The sequence below is a fragment of the Periophthalmus magnuspinnatus genome, chromosome 16, assembly GCF_009829125.3.
Source record: "Periophthalmus magnuspinnatus isolate fPerMag1 chromosome 16, fPerMag1.2.pri, whole genome shotgun sequence".
NCBI lineage: Eukaryota > Metazoa > Chordata > Actinopteri > Gobiiformes > Gobiidae > Periophthalmus > Periophthalmus magnuspinnatus.
This window is the reverse complement of record NC_047141.1, coordinates 542,203-560,375: the sequence shown is the minus strand read 5'-3', so window position 1 is coordinate 560,375 and position 18,173 is coordinate 542,203. Positions and strand designations below refer to the sequence as shown.

Sequence of the window (18,173 nt, the reverse complement as noted above, 5' to 3'; positions counted from 1 at the left end):
CAGTCCTGGTTTAGTCCTGTCCTAGTCCTGGTTCAGTCTCGTTTTAGTCCTGAATCAGTCATGATTCAGTCCAGATTCAGTCCTTGGATTAGTCCTGATTCAGTCCTGGTTTAGTCCTGATTCTGTCCTGATTTTGTCCTGGCTTAGTCCTGGTTTTCTTGTTTCAGGTGTGTCTGGATCAGAAGTGTCAGGAGGACTCTGTGTTCAGGGTGGAGGAGTGTCGACAGAAGTGCCATGGTCACGGGGTGAGTTCTGGTCTAGACTTGGTTCATTTCAGTCTCCCTCTTTATGAAACCATAGAGAGTATCTATAAAAGGACATATCTATCCTGCCAGCCATCACATTCCAAACAGGAAGTGAGCATGGGTATGTTTCCGGCTCCACTGACTCCAATTCACTTTCTGTTGAAAAAGCGTGGCCCCTCTCTCTGTAACTACTGCTGTCAGACTTGTCATTCTGACCTTAAAATGTTAGTTTTAACCCGCTCTACATATGAAGCGTTAGCAACAGGTTTAATTGACAGTGTTGCCACGGGAAGTGCCCACCCCTGGTCAAACCAGCAGTGCACTTCAACAGCCTTGCTTCTGATTGGCTGTTTGGTTGCTAGGATACTCAAGGTTGGAATTCCAAATAGGTTGATGTTAGGATGCTGTTGATGATTGGTCATTCAAAGTATTTCACTTTGAATGACCAATCATCAGTTTAGGAACAGGGTTATTTTTTTTAAGTTAGGAAACATGTTAACTTTTAGGTTAAGGTTAGGGTTTGATTAATATTTGGTTTAGTTAAGTTTAAAGTTTAGGTTAAGGTTAGCTTTTAGTTAATGTTAGGGTTTTGTTAAAGGTAGGGTTTAGTTTAAGTTTAGGGTGTGGTTAAGGTTAGGGTTTAGGTTATGGTTAGGGTTTAAGTTTCGGGTTTAGGTTTAGGTTAAGGTTAGCTTTTACAGTCCCTGACAAAAGTCTTGTCGCTTATCCATTTTGTAGAAACAAAAGCTTATAACCTGACTTTAAATTAATCGATTCGTTTTAGAAATGTCTCATATGAAAGCTAAAACCCTCCCAAATTATGCTCAATATACTAAAATAAATTTGCTTCACTGAAGAAAGATTGATCATTTAATGAACACAGAAAGGTCAGATTTTGGCAAGGCAAAAGTCTTGTCGCCTTGTCATATGATGCACCCAATCTTAGATTACAGCCTCACCTGTGATCAGTTACTGATCAATCAATTAGTGGGTGTGTATAAAAAGAACCCCAGCACACCAGACCTTCACATCAACTGCAACTTGACCTCTGACAACATGGCTAAGATCCACCCTGAGACCAAAGCGTTAATTATCAAGAGGCTGAAGACCAGATCCACTGCTGAGGTGGCTGACACCTTCAATGTGTCTCAGCGTCAAGTATAAAGAATAAGAAAAAGATCTGAAAAGACTGGAGATGTTTTTGACAAGCCCAGGTCCGATAGACCCCGCAAGACAACTGCTCGGGAGGACCATTTGTTGATTTGAAAATCCAAGGCCAGCCCCTTTTCCACTGCAGCAGAGCTCCACCAGGCCTGGTCACCTCAAGTCCCTGTGTCAACCAGAACAGTTTGTAGAATTCTGTCTCAAAATGGCCTCCATGGTCGAATCAGTGCACAGAAACCAGCAATACACAAAAGGCAATTAAAAAACCGTGTGGCATTTGCCAAGGCCCACAGCCTGCTAAAAGAATGGACACTGGAAAAGTGGCAGAAGATGGATTTCTCAGATGAATCCTCGGTTGAATTACATCACAGCTGCCGCAAATATTGCAGGAGACCTACTGGAGACCGCATGGATCCAAGATTCACCCAGAAAACAGTTAAGTTTGGTGGCGGAAAAATCATGGTCTGGGATTACATCCAGTATGGGGGTGTGCGAGACATTTGCAGGGTGGAAGGCAATATCAATAGCCTAAAATATCAAGAAGTATTAGCTACCTCTTACATTCCCAACCATAAAAGGGGTCAAATTTTGCAGCAGGATGGTGCTCCATCGCATACTTCTATCTCTACATCAAAGTTCCTCAAGGCGAAGAAGATCAAGGTGCTCCAGGACTGGCCAGCCCAGTCACCAGACATGAACATCATTGAGCATGTGTGGGGTAGAATGAAGGAGGAAGCATGGAAGGCAAAACCAAAGAATCTTGATGATCTTGGCTGGGAGTGACATTAAAACCCGGGATAAGATAGGCTGCAGTAGGAGATAACAAGCTGGGGGAAGTATGGCAACCTGAGCACTATCCTCTGCTTCCCCCTATTTTCTCATCAGCAATGCTATTCACATGTTGTCCCCTGTCCCACTCCCCCTCATGTGTCCATTGTGTCACCATACTAACTGCTGAACATGCACCATAGTGATTCATACAGAACACCCCCAATGTCATATCACAGCAAAGTATCAATACAGTCTGTGGTTCAAATCCAGTGTGATCTCTCTCCTCTTGCATCCAGGTGTGTAACAGTAACAGAAACTGTCACTGTGATGAGGGCTGGGCTCCTCCAGACTGCGTGAGCTCAGGGACGGGAGGGAGCACCGACTCTGGGCCCACCAAATCCACCAGAGGTCAGTCCTGGTTCAGTCTTGGTTCAGTTCTGATTTAGTCCTGATTTAGTCCTGGTTTAGTCCTAGTATAGTCCTGGTTCAGTCCTGGTTTGGTTCTGGTTTTGTCCTGGTTCAGTTCTGGTTTAGTCCTGGTTAATTTCTGGTTTAGTCCTGGTTAAATCCTGTACAGTCCAGGTTTAGTCCTGGATCAGTTCTGGTTTAGTCCTGGTTTAGTCCTGGTTTAGTCCTGGTTCAGTCCTAGTTTAGTCCTGGTTCAGTACTGGTTTACTCCTGGTTTAGTGCTGGTTCAGTCCTGTTCTGTCCCAGTTTAACCCTGACTTAGTTCCGGTTCAGTTTTGGTTTAGTCCTGGTTCAGTCCTGGTTTAGTCCTGGTTCAGTCCTGGTTTATTCCTGGTTCAGTTCTAATTTAGTCCTGGTTCAGTCCTGGTTCAGTCCTGGTCTCTTTCTGGTCTAGACTCGTCCCCAGTCCGCGTGGCTCTCGTGATCCTGTTCCTTTTGGTTCTCCCGGTCCTGGTTCTGGTTCTAGTTTGGCCTCGAGTCCGAAGACTTCTGCGACTGGGACTCCTTTCCCAGAGCAAACTGCGCCAACACAGGTACAGACTGGTTATAGACCTGGTTTAGACCTGGTTTATACCTGGTTTAGACTCGGTTTAGTCTAGACCTGGTTTAGACCTGGTTTAGGCCTGGTTTAGTCTTGGTTGAGGCCTGGTTTAAATCTGGTTTAAAGTTAATCCAGTGGAGATTTTTTGAAGAAATAAACTGCTGGTTTTTAAGCATTCATCTTTCAACTTATTCTCTTTCTTCTGGCCTTGTGTTTGTTGTAGGGTTGTCAAGATTCTAATACGACTAATAAAACTAGTATCGAAAGTAGACACTCATTTCAGCTGGTATCGATACTGAAAAAGTCCTATTCACAGGACAGAAATGAACCTTTCCTGAATATCTTTAGGATGATGTTGAGCTGTATCTTTCACCACGGATCACTATGAACCTACTGGACACTGAGGAATTACACAGATATAAGGCCACATTGGAATAGAAAAGAAACACTACCATTTAATGTGGAAAATCACATTCTGTTATCTAACGAAAGTGTTTTTATTCGGTATTGAGTCTATTCCTTAGTATGGAGAGCCAGTTTGAAAGTTTAGTATCAGGACGCTAGTCCTCAGGTATTGCACTTTTCTGCCGCCTGTGTGTGACTGCGGCATGTGGTGGTGGGTGGGGCGATGGTTCTGATTGGCCACCTCCTCTGTCACTCTCTTTTGATGTAGAACTCCTCGGGGTGACAGAAGAAACGTGGAGCAGGTCACACCTCTTCGATTTCATGCTCTGACCCCTGGAGATGATGTCACAGGTCAGGCTCCGCCCCCTGGCCAGGTATGTGTCTCTACTGACCTCTGACCTCTCCTGACCTCTGACTTGTGCCATCAGAGTTCCCACACATCGTGGAAAATCTGGAAAATAATTGTCCTGTTTTCTAGAAAATTCATTCAAAATTACAAGTGACAGATTGTAGAACATGATTCAATTCAATTTTCAATTCAATTCAATTCAATTCATTTATTTTTGTAACGCCCAAAATCACAACAACAGTTGTCTCGAAGGGCGTTCATGTTTTGGTTGATGGGGGAAACCGGAGTAGCCGGAGGAAACCCATCCAGACACGGGGAGAAACATGAAAAACTCCACACAGAAAGGCCTGGTGACCCGGGGATCGAACCAACCTTCTTGCTGTGAGACATGAGTGATGGCACTCAGTCACCGTGCCGCCAAGACACAAAAAACAAAACAACAGGAAGAATCAGACACAACAGGAAAAATCAGACACAACAGGAAAAATCAGACACAACAGGAAAATCAGACACAACAGGAAAAATCAGACACAACATGATGATGTTATACTCTTAGATGGGTATGGTATGGTATGCTTTTATTTGGACAGGATACTGCACGACAATACTTTGTCCTTAAAAAAAAACAGGAAAGATGTATGGTGCCAGGTTATAAGAAAAAATTTAATTTCCACCTGCAGTCCCTGGACAGGCTGATGTTAAGTAAGAATAACAGTTTGATGTAGGTGGATAAATGACCTGTAAACATATGGTACGTATATCTAATACAGTGGCTCTTAACCTTGTTGGAGGTACTGAATCCCACCAGTTTCATATGCACATTCATCGAACCCTTCTTTATTGAAAAATAAAATATTATTTTTTTCAAATTCAAGACGTGTATATTTTACTGGTGCACAAAATGAACCGTGCATTAACATCACTGTGTTCAAAGAATAAAACCAGTACAATGCATCAACTCACAACAAATACATACATACCTTTTTTTAATACTACCACACTGAAATGATTTTAATTTTTAACTTTATGTATTCCAATAATGAACTTTTTATATTTATGCTATTTATTATTTTTAACATTTTAACACATACCCATCACCTAATTTCCATCAGGCTAGAATAATAATGAATATTTACTGCAAATCAGTGTGACTTCTGCTGTTGCCTTTGAGAGACCAGTTCAGAAATGCATGGCTTCACCTTGGCCACTCTCATGTCATTTTCACAGCAAAGTCTGTTCCTTTTCTTCGTTTTTATGTTGTTTTATGTTTTTATGCCGTTTGAACGGCTCATTTAAGTCGGGCGGGTACATCGTTACGCACATCAAAGGTGCATTTGTCGAACTGGGACATGGCCAGCATCTGGAGACGCTCACAGTCCACGAATCATGTGAGTCGGGTGTGTGTCTTGACCTTTGCCGAGCCCCTGAGACTGACTCACCGAACCCCTAGGGTTCGATCGAACCCAGGTTAAGAACTACTGATCTAATACAACACATCTCGCTCCTCAAATACACCATTTCTAAAGTTCAGTTCACACACACATACACAACCATACCAATTTATTCACACACACAATCACTCAATTTCAGATATACACATATACTCATTCACCAATGGGTGCAAACTTAATTTGATATTAGCCATTTCTTTGTCACTTTTGCAAACTTTTGAAAACTTGTGCATGTTATAATCTCATTTGTCAAACTATTCCACTGAAGTAGTCAGCTTTGTTTTTACAGTTATTATATATTTTTTGACCAAAGAGATTCTCTGTCAGACCAGATAATCTCACTCGACAATGTGAATATAGCTTCTAGCCCTACTGTAAAAAATCTTGGAGTCCTATTTGATCAAAATCTCTCATTCACAGCCCATATAAACCTAGCTTGTAAAACCGCATACTTTCACCTGCGAAATATAACTAAAATTAGAAATATTTTACCTAAAAACGATGCTGAAAAACTCATCCATGCATTTGTTACTTCCAGACTTGATTACTGTAATTCTCTGCTCGCCGCCTGCCCCAAAAGTACTATAAGGAGCCTCCAGTTGGTCCAAAATGCAGCGGCCAGAGTCCTAACAGGAACTAAAAGAAGAGACCACATCAGTCCTGTACTAAAATATCTGCACTGGCTTCCTGTCGAGCTTAGAATCAAATTCAAAGTCCTCCTCCTGACATACAAAGCCCTAAACGGTATGGCCCCATCCTATCTGCAAGATGCTATTGTCCCGTACCAGCCAAACAGAGCACTCCGCTCTCAGAATGCAGGACTATTAGTGGTTCCTAGAGTGTCCAAAAGTACAGTGGGAGGGAGAGCATTCAGTTACCAAGCTCCTGTGCTATGGAATCAACTCCCTGCTGATGTTAAACAGGCCCCCACAGTCTCTGTATTTAAGACCAGGCTTAAAACCTTCCTCTTCGGTATAGCGTATGACCAGGTTACTTAGTGAGGGAGTTAGGGTTATTAAAACCCGGGATAAGATAAGCTGCAGTAGGAGTAACTAGCTGGGGGAAGTATGGCAACCTGAGCACTATCCTCTACTTTGCCCTATTTTCTCATCAGCAATGCTATTCACATGTTGTCCCCTGTCCCACTCCCCCTGTGGAGTGTATCTCTTTTAGACAACTGTTGTTGTGATTTTGGGCGTTACAAAAATAAATGAATTGAATTGAATTGAATTGAATATTTTTTAAGGCTGTAAAATGCCTCACCACACATATTTCTCACGTTTCACTCTCAAAGTGAAACATTTGTAGATTTTTTAAAATAAGTACAGTATTGTAGAATGAAACCAAAGATCCATCCATCCATCCATCCATTTTCTTCCGCTTATCTGGGGCCGGGTCACGGGGGCAGCAGTTTAAGCAGGGACTCCCAGACTTCCCTCAACCCAGACACGTTCACCAGCTCCTCCGGTGGGACCCCAAGGTGTTCCCAGGCCAGCCGAGACACATAGTCCCTCCAGCGTGTCCTGGGTCTTCCCCGGGGCCTCCTCCCGGTGGGACATGCCCAGAACACCTCCCTAGGGAGGCGTCCAGGAGGCATCCTGAGCAGATGCCCGAGCCACCTCAACTGGTTCCTCTCGATGTGTAGGAGCAGCGGCTCTACTCCGAGCTCCTCCTGTGTGAGCGAGCTCCTCACCCTATCCCTAAGGGTGCGCCCAGCCACCCTACGGAGGAAGCCAATTTCAGCCGCTTGTATCCGTGACCTTGTCCTTTCGGTCATTACCCAGAGCTCATGACCATAGGTGAAAACAAAGATCAAGACCTGTTTTCAGGCCCAAACATTTGTTTGAGAAATAAAATTATAAACGTTTTCTTATACTGTAAATAAAAATTAAGGCTTTTAGAAATACTGTCAGTGCAGAACGTTTCATCGACATTGTGGGTTTCGTCGGGGAGAAAACTTGCAAACATCACAGAGTCACACTGTGATCCAACATTTATGTAAATTTGGCTGAACACATTCTGTACTGTACAGGATGTCCCTTAGCCAATCAAGACGCAGAACACTGTGCGTTCATACACTGTAAAAAAAAAAGCATACAAAATTGAACAAAAAAGATTTGCAAAACAGTGACACCGGTGAACTTTGATATAGCGAGGGACAACTGTATTAGCAGATTATAGAAATATAGAAAACCATATACGCTGTTGATACTGTCTGGGTTTCTTGTCATGAATCTTTCGTGCACATTTATACATTGATTCAAGAGGCTTTAAAGCTGTTTTGCAAGCAAAGGCCTGACACAGACAAGTGCACTGATCAGGCAGGTGCACTAGTCCAACAGGTGCTCTTATAAAACAGCCTGTGGCTCCTTCATAAACACACAGATCACAGACCAAATGGCTCCTACCTGTGACTCCTAGCTGCTCCAGCCACTGTCACTCCTTCTCCGTCCAGATCCTCCATTTCACACAGACACTAGCTCACTGTTTGATTAAATGACTGTATTTCTAATCAACTTCACTTGTGTTGACAGTTGGCGCTGATATTTTCGTGTCCGGCTGCACAGAAATAGCCTCATGTCCAATTCCTCCGTGGGTTCATATAAATCACAGCAAAGCTAAACTCTGATTCTAAACACTCAAAACTCCAGAGACTCATCTGCTCTCTCTCTCTCTCTCTCTCTCTCCCCAGGCAAGAGGGCGCCCGGCTGCTCCCTGTAAGCCCCTTCCGCCTGACCCTGCCCCTCAGGTGACTCATCTGTCTCTCACACGTTGTACCACACATGTTCACTGGTTTACTTTACTCTGCTTATATGCTCTTCCACTTCGACTAACTGCATGTCTCTCTCACTCCTTCTCTCTTCTCTTTTTCTCTCCCTCTCTTTTCTTTCAGCTTCTCCTCTTTTCCCCCTTTCCCTCCATCCTCGGTCTTTGCCTCTCTCCTCTACTCTTCATCTCTCTTCCCCTCTCTAGTTTCTTCTCCCTTTCTCTCTTCTCTCTCTTTGCCCCCTACCCCCTCTCTCCCCACCTCCTACCTCACTCACTCTTTCCTTTCTTCTCCTCTTCTTGTCCTCTCTCCCCTCTTGTCTCTTTCTCCCTCTCTCTTTTCCCCCCCTCTCTCTTCTTTCGTCTTTGCCTCTTCTTGTCCTCCCTCCTCTCTTTCTCTCCCTTTCTCTTTCTCTTTCTTCTTCCCCTCTCTCTCTCTCTTTGCACAGAAGCCCATGCCTCCTTCGCGACCTTTGCCCCCTGACCCCGCTCTCTTCTCTCAGGTACATCTCTAATCTCTAGCTTTGGAGCTGCACATTTCTGATGCTAATACTCTGCTAACATGAACCCTTTCAGCTCCAGACTCACAAAGCTCCGCCCACAAACCCTTCCCCCTTGACCCTGTGACCCCTGTTCAGGTATGCCCCACTCAGGCCGCACACTGAAGCTCCTTTAGTCTCCTTTAAAGAGGGGGTATTTGACTTCTATGGGGTGTTAAAGAGGGGGTATTTTACTTTTATGGGGTATTAAAGAGGGGTTATATGACTACTATGGGGGTATTTGACTTCTGTCGGGTTTTAACTGTAACACATAACATATTTAGATCACCATGTTTCCTTTTATTGTTTTTGTCTTTCACTTTTGACCATCTGACTCCACCCTCCCTTTGCTTTCTGTGCTAATCCACTCCCACTTCAGAGCACTATCACAACACAATGAGCTGCATCCCACTAATGAAACTACTGTACATCACATCAGGTTTGTCAAGTTACTGTGTACAGTTTTGCATCATGTTTTTTATATTTATGGACAATTGTCATGTGGGAGCATGGGTGATGTGGGCTTGTGGGCGGAGCATTGAACAGGCTCGTACTGCAAACCGTAAGGAGGGTTTGAAAAGGGCCCAGGAGAGATTATTAAATTACTTAAACATGCATGGATGACATCTAAAACCTCTTCAGACATGTGTTTGATGAGAAACAGCGTTAGAATATGGGAAAAAGCTCCAAAAGGTCCAGTTTGCAGAATACCTACTCTTTAAAGTCCATACGGCAGGTTTCATGTTTTTATAATTCTGACCTGGTTTGGTGGGTAGTACCTGTGCTAAATATGTATTGTAGTTTTACATCAGTTAAGTGGAAGTTTGTGGAAAAAGAAGAAAATAAAAGTACAAAAATACAGGAAGTGTCATCAACACAGAATACTCTATCCAAAACACAAAGACAGTTTATGCAACAGGAAGACATTTTTCTGAAAATAAAATGGTTGGAATATATTTGTATTAGTCCAATCATCACTACTGTGTCATTTAGACAAGTTTTGGCCCTGGTTACATTATGGTCGCTAGGTAACAGCTCTGTAATTATCTCTGTACGCGTGTCCAACTAGGAAGTAACATAACATTACTTTTGTTGACACTGTTTGTTATATCTGTTTTTAATGTTTTTTCTATAGTATATTGTACTTTTCACTGTATAATATTTTTACTCTTGTTTTTAGGGAGACAGGTCTGCCATCTGTCCAGGGACAACAGATGAAAAATAGCCTTTTGGCTAATTCTGGTGCATTTGCAGCAGTGCTGTTAATGTACACTGTCCCTGTTAAATAAACCAATAAATACAAATTATAAACTTCAACAGAAAAAAAAGTAATAGACAAAACTAGGTAATTTTGTTAGTACAATCTTAGATGACGTTAAGTACATTTTAGTGAAAAAAGTGCTCTAACAGGTCAAATGCATCTTTTTGTTCGCAGCCCACTGTTCCACTGAAGTCCCTCCCACTGTATCCGCTTCATCGCCATGGCAACAGCATCACACCTGAGGCCACATTCAAAAGGTAACTCATCCCTGCTCCTCTGGCTCTGCTCCTCTGGCTCTGCTCCTGTCTGCTCCTCTGGCTCTGCTTCTCCTCACTGTTGTGATATTTTCAGAGTTCCTCCTCTTCCTCCAGTCGGCTCCTCCCACAGAGGCAGAGCGTCTCAGGTGGACTGAGATGCACCTTAAAGCACTGAGGCACAAAGGACGCTGGGAAATGGAGCTCTGCCAAAGAATCTTTCACCTTTAACCAATCAAACTCAGGATTTGTGATGAGGGATGATTGTTCAGCCAATCAAAGCACAGTATGAACTGAAATCAGCCAATCGGAGCATGATATGAACTCAACTCAGCTGTTAGTTCTGAGGCATCATACCGGACCTGCTGAGAAGACGACCTGGTTTATTCCTGGATTAGACCCTGGTTAAAACTTGGATTAGACCTTGACTTAGTCCAGGTTTAGTCCTGGATCACACCGTGATTTAATCCTGGATTAGACCCTGATGTAGACAATGGTTTAGTCCTAGATTAGACTCTGGTTTGGTCCTGGTGTAGTCCCGGTTCAGAGGAGAATGCTGTCTAATATGATTTACTTGTGCTGTTGTTGGTGGTTGAAAATGCTGAAGGAGGTGAAAATGCAGGATGAGGTGTCCAATCCAGGAGGTTTGAGCTGCGTCAGACGAGCTACAGCTGTCAATAAAACTCTTTCATATCAAAGTTTCAGACTCTTTTTGCACCTCAGATCATTCTCTGACCATCGAAACAGCAGAAACATCCTCTGATCACAGAAACAAAAGAAACATTCTCTGACCTTAGAAACAACAGAAACTGTTGCAACGACTGACGGGGGACCAAAGATCCAGAATCGTGTGCAATGTTTGAACAAAGTTTATTTACAGTCACAATAATATGAGTTAAGGTAGTTGAAAGCGGTGTTGTATGCAGTAGTCTTCGAGTGGAGCGGGGCCTGGCGAAGAACAAAAGTTAACATGTACAAAAGTCAAGTGTAAAACAAGACAAATCCAAGCTGAGCTATACCACTGAGGATAACCAGACCATCTGGCGCAGAGTGTCAGGTCCTCGGCCACTTTGTCCTCCCCAGGTAAGGCTTCATTACAGATGGGTTGCAGGTATGCATGGGAGGAGCCCGAATCTCTGTCCAGCTCCAGGCTCTGGCACAGAAGGGAGGGGGGAAAAAAGCACCAAAACACAGAGCAGACTGGGATCATGACAGAAACATCCTCTGACCATAAAAACAACAGCAACATTCTCTGACCATAGAAACAGCAGAAAGATCCTCTGACCATAGAAACAGCAGAAACAGTAAGAGTACTGTTTTATTTACACTGTACTATAGATTACTCAAGTAACAGTACTGCTAGTTCAATGAAAATACTACTCAAGCAGGAGTAAAGGTTTTCTGATAGAAAAGTACTCTGAAAAGTATAATTTCTTATAAAAGTTCCTCAAGTACCTGAGTACTACAAACCTCTGCCGGTTCGTCAGGTTTAGCACTGACAAACGTCGCCCTCTTGTGGACAGACACTTGCACGACAGTCCCTCGGATTAGGACAGCCCCGATCCACCGGCGTCCTTTCCTGTAAAGTCCGCCTCTAACCAGGAACCCACCGAATCGAAACAGACTCAAAGCAACACGGATCGGACCGAGACCAGCCGATTTGAGACCAACCGGACCGAGCCAAACCACGGTAAGATTCCGCTTTCACCGAGTCTCACTTCAGTTTGAGGCTCTTATAAAGACAAACTCGAGGTATGTTTTATTTACCGACATAAAACAGGATCACGGGTCAGTGCGGGGGAGAAGAGGAACAGGACTAAACCAGGTCTAAACCGGGACAAAAACGGGACTAGAGCTGGACTAAACCAGGACTAAACCAGGGCTAAACCAGGACTAAAACTAGGAATAATGCAGGGCTAAACTAGGACTAATGCAGGGCTAAACTAGGACTAATGCAGGGCTAAACTAGGACTAATGCAGGGCTAAACTAGGACTAAACCAGGTCTAAAGTAGAACGAAACAGGTGTAACAGAAGATTAAACTAGGACAAAACCAGGTGTAAACTAGGACTAAACCAGAACAAAAACGTCTGTAAAATTCCTTTATAGAATAAAAAAGATATTCAAATCACAATACAACAAATCAAAACATAAATAATCAAATAAAGTTTAACATTGCAGCCAGCTCAGGTAGGCCACGTAGACCACATGCAGAATAAAAACCTTTCAGTCATATGCACAGCTAAAAACTGTTTTGAGCCTGGATTTAAACATTGTCAAAGTAGAGGCCTGTCTCAAATCTTAAGGAAGATTGTTCCAGGTTTTAGCTGCATAAAACTGAAATGCTGATTCCCCATGTTTAGTCGGGTTCAGAGACCTGAGCAGAGGACTTATGTGTGAAGCACTTCCTGGTTCTAGTCAGGACCTGAGCAGCAGCGTTCTGGATGTACTGCAGCTGTGTTAAGGCTCGTTTGGAGAGGCCAGTGAGCAGGCCGTTACAGTAGTCTAACCTACTGGAGGCAAATGCATGGATAAGTCTAAGTCTGGCTTTGACAGTATACCTTTGATTTTTTTCAATGTTCTTTAGGTGGTAAAAAGCTGCAGATGTTATTGATTTGATGTGGCTGTTAAAGTTCAAGTTCACACACATGTACAGATGAAGTGTCTCTGTACAGGTGAAGATGGCATCCTCCTCCATCACAAAATTGGGCGGCGTTATTGTGGTGACACAGGTGATCCCTCAGGATGAAAAAAATGGTGTGGCTCTGAAAGACACGCCCTCTCCTGACCCGGCCACTCCCACTGATGCCCAAGCCCCACCCACCAGCACTGAAGTCCCGCAATCTACCCTGAAGAAGATGGACAAGATGACGGCAGAGTTTCTGCTTGGTGAACCTATCATCATGGGGGTCAGATTAAAGCTCATTTTGGTTGATTCCTCCTTGTTTTTAGCAAGGACTGTACATTAGAACAGGGTTAAAGCCCTCTGCAGAATAATTCATCACATTAGCACAGGGTTAAAGCCCCACTGCGGGACATTTCATCACATTAGAACAGGGTTAAAGCTCTACTGGAGAACATCTAATCACATTAGAACAGGGTTAAAGCCTCACATTCAGTTTCGGGCAACTTTTGATAACAGTTTTCGGTTTGTTTTTAACAAGCATTTTTCTGTTTTCTGCCATTTCACACAACACAAATCAATGCGCTCTGTTCCCATAAGTCCTTGGGTCGTACGTGTTCGTGGTTAATACCCCATAGAAGTCAAATACTCCCTCTTTAATACCCCATAGAAGTCAAATAACCCCCCTTTAATACCCCATAGAAGTAAACCAGATAGACTATATATACTAGACACATACGCTTTTTTCTCTATGTTTGACATCAGACAAAACGTTTCCTGTTTACCAAAATAATTTCTATTTGCTAAATGCCAGAATTTTGCCTGGACTTTTTAAGGACAATTTTTCATTATTTTCTTCAAAGTAAGAAGTTTACATACATTTCATTAGTATTTGATACCATTTCCTTTAAACTGTATGACTTGGGTCAAATGTTTTGGATATCCATCCACAAGCTTCTAGCAATAGTTGGCAGAAATGTCCTTTTATGATTATTCTCATCTCTGATTGGCTGTTCCCTGTGACAGGTGCGTCTAACGGCCAGTTGGAGCATGCTCAGTTGTCTCCTGAGCATTGGGGACGTGACCCAACTAAGCTAGCTACTGTCCTGGCCCCACCCCTCAGAGTGACTCTCCACAAGTTTCTCGCAATAGTTGGCATGAATTTTGGCCCATTCCTCCTGACAGAACTGATGTAACATTTTAGGCCACCTTGCACACTTTTTAGGTCTGCCCATACATTTTCAATAGACCAGGGCTTGTCCATTTGGACAATGACAATGACGATGACACCCAGGAAGTTAAAGTTTAGGCTGAAATGGGTCTTCCATTTGAGGCTATGCTTTAACTTCCTGGGTGATGCCTTGAGATGTTGCTTCAGCATTTCCACATGATGTTCTTTCCTCACGATGCCATCTACTTTGTCAAGTGCACCAGTCCCTCCTGCAGCAAAACAACCCCACAACATGATGCTGCCAATCCCGTATTTCACCATTGGGATGGTGTTCTCAGATTTGCAAGCTTCCCCCATGTCCTCCAAACGTAACAATGCTCATTATGGCCGAACAGTTGAATTTTAGTTACGTCAGACCACAGGCCATGTCCTCAAAAAATAACTTCTTTATATAACTGTAATCTCGCTTTTTTTTATGTTTCTTTTGGAGTAATGGCTTTTTCCTGGCAAAGTGGCCTTTCAACCCATGTTGGTAGAGTACTCATTTCACTGTGGATAATGACACACTCTTACCAGCTTCAACAGCATTTTCACAAGGTCTTTTGCTTTTGTTCTTGGGTTGATATGCACATTTTGGACCAAAGCAGCATTTCCATGGTGTTTATATTTATAATAGTTTGAACAGATGAATGTGGCACCTTCAGGCATCTGGAAATTGCACCTAAGGATGAACCAGGCTCCACAAGTCCACAATTCTCCTGCTATCTTCGCTGATTTCTTTTGACTTTCCCATGGTGTTAGACAAAGAAACAGTGTATTTCATGTGCGCTTCAAATACATCCACAGGTGTGTCTCATATTAACTCAAATGTTGTCCATCAAGCTAAATCAGAAGATCCCAAGGACATGAAATCATCATCTCGATTTACCCAAGTTGTTTAAAGACATTGTAATCTTACTGTATGTAAACTTCTGACTTTGAAGAAAAATTGTCTAAAAAAAATCCTTCTCATTTTTCTTAAATAGTGTAAACTTCAAATTCATCAAATAAAGTTGTTTTATTTATTGAAATCAAATATGCCTTGTAGACACAGAACTGGCACATTCATGACAGTGTTTAAATGATATTTATTAAGATTTTTTCAAATTGTTAAATTAACATCACTTTTGATCTTGTGCATTCAGGTTTTCCAGTTGTTCCTTGGACTCGTCTGCGTTTTGTTCGGACTTACGGCAACGTTCCACAGAATCCTGCTGTTCCACGCTCCAGTCTGCTCCTCTGTCATAGTGAGAACTGAGCAAGGACTGAGCAAGGACTGAGCCAGGACTGAGCCAGGACTGAGTCAGGACTGAACTAGGACTGAACTAGGACTGAACTAGGACTGAACTAGGACTGAACTAGGACTGAACTAGGACTGAACTAGGACTGAACTAGGACTGAACTAGGACTGAACTAGGACTGAACTAGGACGGGGCCAGGACGGGGCCAGGACGGGGCCAGGACGGGGCCAGGACGGGGCCAGGACGGGGCCAGGACGGGGCCAGGACGGGGCCAGGACTGGGCCAAGACTGGGCCAAGACTGGGCCAAGACTGGGCCAAGACTGGGCCAAGACTGGGCCAAGACTGGGCCAAGACTGGGCCAAGACTGGGCCAAGACTGGGCCAAGACTGGGCCAAGACTGGGCCAAGACTGGGCCAAGACTGGGCCAAGACTGGGCCAAGACTGGGCCAAGACTGAACCAGGTCTTTCTCTTCTCAGTTTGTTGTTGCTGGTTGTGTGACTCTGGTGGCCGCAAAATCCACGACTCCTTTTTTGGTGAGTGTTTCTGTCCTTATTTTTCATTTCTTTTTATGATCATTTCCGTCTCTGATTGGCTATTCTCTGTGGCAGGTGCATCTAACGGCCGGTTGGAGCATGCTCAGTTGTCTCCTGAGCATTGGGGGCGTGGCCTACCTAAGCTGGCTGCTATCCTGGCCCCGCCCCTCAGAGCAACTCTGCAATGAATTTGAGTACAAGGAATGTGTCGAGAAACACTTCATGCGCTTGGATGTGAGTGTCACCCTGTCTGCTCCTGTCTGTGCTCCTGTCTGTGCTCCTGTCTGCGCCTGTCTGTGCTCCTGTCTGTGCTCCTGTCTGTGCTCCTGTCTGTGCTCCTGTCTGTGCTCCTGTCTGTGCTCCTGTCTGCGCCTGTCTGTGCTCCTGTCTAACCCCCTCTTCCTTTGTCTCTCCTCTTCAGACCCTGGTTCTTGGTCTTCAGATCCTCTTCCTGGTTTTGTTGGTGATGGAACTGATCTTCTCCATCATCGTCTCCACCTTCTCCATAAAAGCATCCCGACAGCGTCGCCTGCAGGTCAGCCTCATGTGGTGCCTTTGTATTCATCATTTCATCATTTTAATTTTAAAAATGTTTCAGGTTTTGTCTGAAAGTGACAGTGAGGAGAGTTTACTGCAGTCGGAATGAGACACTGCATGGCCTCTGAATGCACTGGAGAGACGAAGAAAAACGAGGAAATGAAAGGAGAAGAGGAATAAAGAGTTTTCTATTGAAGGGTTTTTCCAGCACTTGTTGTTTTATATGGATCTAAAGCAAGACTAAAGCAAGACTAAAGCAAGACTAAAGCAAGACTAAAGCAAGACTAAAGCAAGACTAAAGCAAGACTAAAGCAAGACTAAAGCAGGACAGAACCAGGACAGAACCAGGTCTGAACCATTTCTAAACTAGGTCTAAACAGTTCTAAACCAGTTCTAAACCAAGACTAAACTAGGACTAAACCAGGCCTATCTTCTGGATTGGGGCCTTCCTGTCTCTTTTTTTTTGGGTTTTCACATATAATGGACTTTTTATTTTAAAACTTCTGAAATGGTGAAATAAAAATGTTTATGTTCAGTGGTGTTTGTGTGATTAAGGTGAATCTGCAGTTATTAAATAAACGTTCACTATGGAACATTTCTGCTCCACCACCTTCTGGTTTCCACAGAGATGTTAATGCTTTCCCTTGAATTTCCCACAGTATGGTATAAAACATATCTTTACGGAGACGAGCAGGGCCGTACTGCATTTCAGGCACAACAATAATATCTCCATGGTGGCAAGCAGGTTTACTAGAAAAGTTAGACAGTTTATGCACAGGAAGACAAAATTTTTCTGACACTTAAAACCTTCTTTTAACCAAATAAAGCTGTTGGAATGTGTTATTAGTCTAATAAATAACTATTGTAAAAATTCGACAGGTTTTAGCTGTTGTTTACTTTATGGTTGCTAGGTAACAGTTATGGAATTACCTCTGCATATGTCATATCTGCCGCCCATGTCCAACCAAGAAGTAACATTATAAACTTCACAGAACACACAGGGTTGAAGAGGTTTATTCAGATCAGATGAGAAAGTCTCAGTCTTGGAACAAAACATGGTTAATAATTAGAATATGAGTTATATGAATAATACTGAGTGACCTCCAGAGTCAGACACACACAGCCTAAACAAACCGACTTCATTCATTGGTCAGAAACCAGGAAGAAGTTTGATGAAAGCATCTGATTGGACACGAAAATAACAAGACAAGTACAAGAGTAGAAATAAAAAGGATAAAGCAGGACTAAACTAGCTCTAAACCAGGACTGAACCAAGTCTAAACCAGGTCTAAACCAGGACTAAACTAGCGCTAAACCAGGACTAAACCAGGTCTTAACTGGGTCTAAACCAGGTATAAAGCTGGACTAAACCAGGTCTAAATCAGCACTGAACCAGGTCTAAACCAGGTCTAAACCAGGACTAAACCAGGTCTAAAGCAGGTCTAAACCAGAACTAATCCAGGTCTTAACCAGGTCTAAAACAGTACTAAACCAGGACTAAACAAGGACTAAACCAGGTCTAAACAAGGTCTAAATCAGGACTAAACCAGGTCTAAACCAGGTCTAAAGCTGGACGAAACCAGATCTTAACCAAGTCTAAACCAGGTCTAAACCAGGACTAAACCAGATCTAAACCAGAACTAGACCAGGACTAAACCAGGCCTACACTAGGACTGAACCAGGACTAAACCAGGTATTAACTGGGTCTCAACCAGATCTAAACCAGGACTAAACCTGGTTTAAACCAGGACTAAACCTGGTTTAGACCCGGTTTAGTCGTGGTTTAGAGTCTTAACCAGGTCTAAAGCAGGACT

At 43.3% G+C, this 18,173-nt stretch overlaps 3 protein-coding genes across 11 annotated transcripts in view; all 3 read left to right on the top strand.

Moving 5' to 3' along the window:
• Positions 1-10,909, top strand: part of adam15 (ADAM metallopeptidase domain 15) — a 35,984-nt gene extending 25,075 nt beyond the window's left edge. Inside the window, exons 17-24 of one of the 9 annotated variants that reach the window (XM_055227636.1) lie at positions 168-245; positions 2,477-2,588; positions 3,043-3,181; positions 3,863-3,968; positions 8,087-8,143; positions 8,610-8,663; positions 10,135-10,217; positions 10,332-10,881. In XM_055227636.1, the coding sequence (XP_055083611.1) occupies positions 168-245; positions 2,477-2,588; positions 3,043-3,181; positions 3,863-3,968; positions 8,087-8,143; positions 8,610-8,663; positions 10,135-10,217; positions 10,332-10,392 (690 nt within the window). In that variant the 3' untranslated portion in view covers positions 10,393-10,881. Of the gene's footprint in view, positions 1-167; positions 246-2,476; positions 2,589-3,042; positions 3,182-3,862; positions 3,969-8,086; positions 8,144-8,609; positions 8,664-8,736; positions 8,799-9,078; positions 9,116-10,134; positions 10,218-10,311 lie in introns of those variants that run through there. The other 8 variants (XM_055227635.1, XM_055227638.1, XM_055227637.1 and 5 more) reach the window with 8 other exon arrangements.
• The window catches only part of mat2b (methionine adenosyltransferase 2 non-catalytic beta subunit), a 220,739-nt gene that overhangs the window by 72,187 nt on the left and 130,379 nt on the right, over positions 1-18,173 (top strand). The gene's annotated exons all lie outside the window — the stretch shown is intronic.
• LOC117383999 (uncharacterized) lies at positions 11,809-17,024 on the top strand. Its single transcript, XM_033981259.2, has 7 exons — positions 11,809-11,904; positions 12,889-13,122; positions 15,192-15,293; positions 15,766-15,822; positions 15,898-16,056; positions 16,244-16,357; positions 16,421-17,024. Exons 2-7 carry the CDS (start codon positions 12,895-12,897, stop codon positions 16,466-16,468), a joined length of 708 nt encoding a protein of 235 aa, XP_033837150.1. The 5' UTR covers positions 11,809-11,904; positions 12,889-12,894; the 3' UTR covers positions 16,469-17,024.

Coding starts and splice junctions, on each gene's coding strand:
- LOC117383999 (XM_033981259.2), top strand. CDS start 12,895: ATGGCATCCTCCTCCATCACAAAATTGGGCGGCGTTATTGTGGTGACA. Junction 13,123..15,191: donor GTGAACCTATCATCATGGGG/GTCAGATTAAAG, acceptor TTGTGCATTCAG/GTTTTCCAGTTGTTCCTTGG. Junction 15,823..15,897: donor AATCCACGACTCCTTTTTTG/GTGAGTGTTTCT, acceptor TCTCTGTGGCAG/GTGCATCTAACGGCCGGTTG.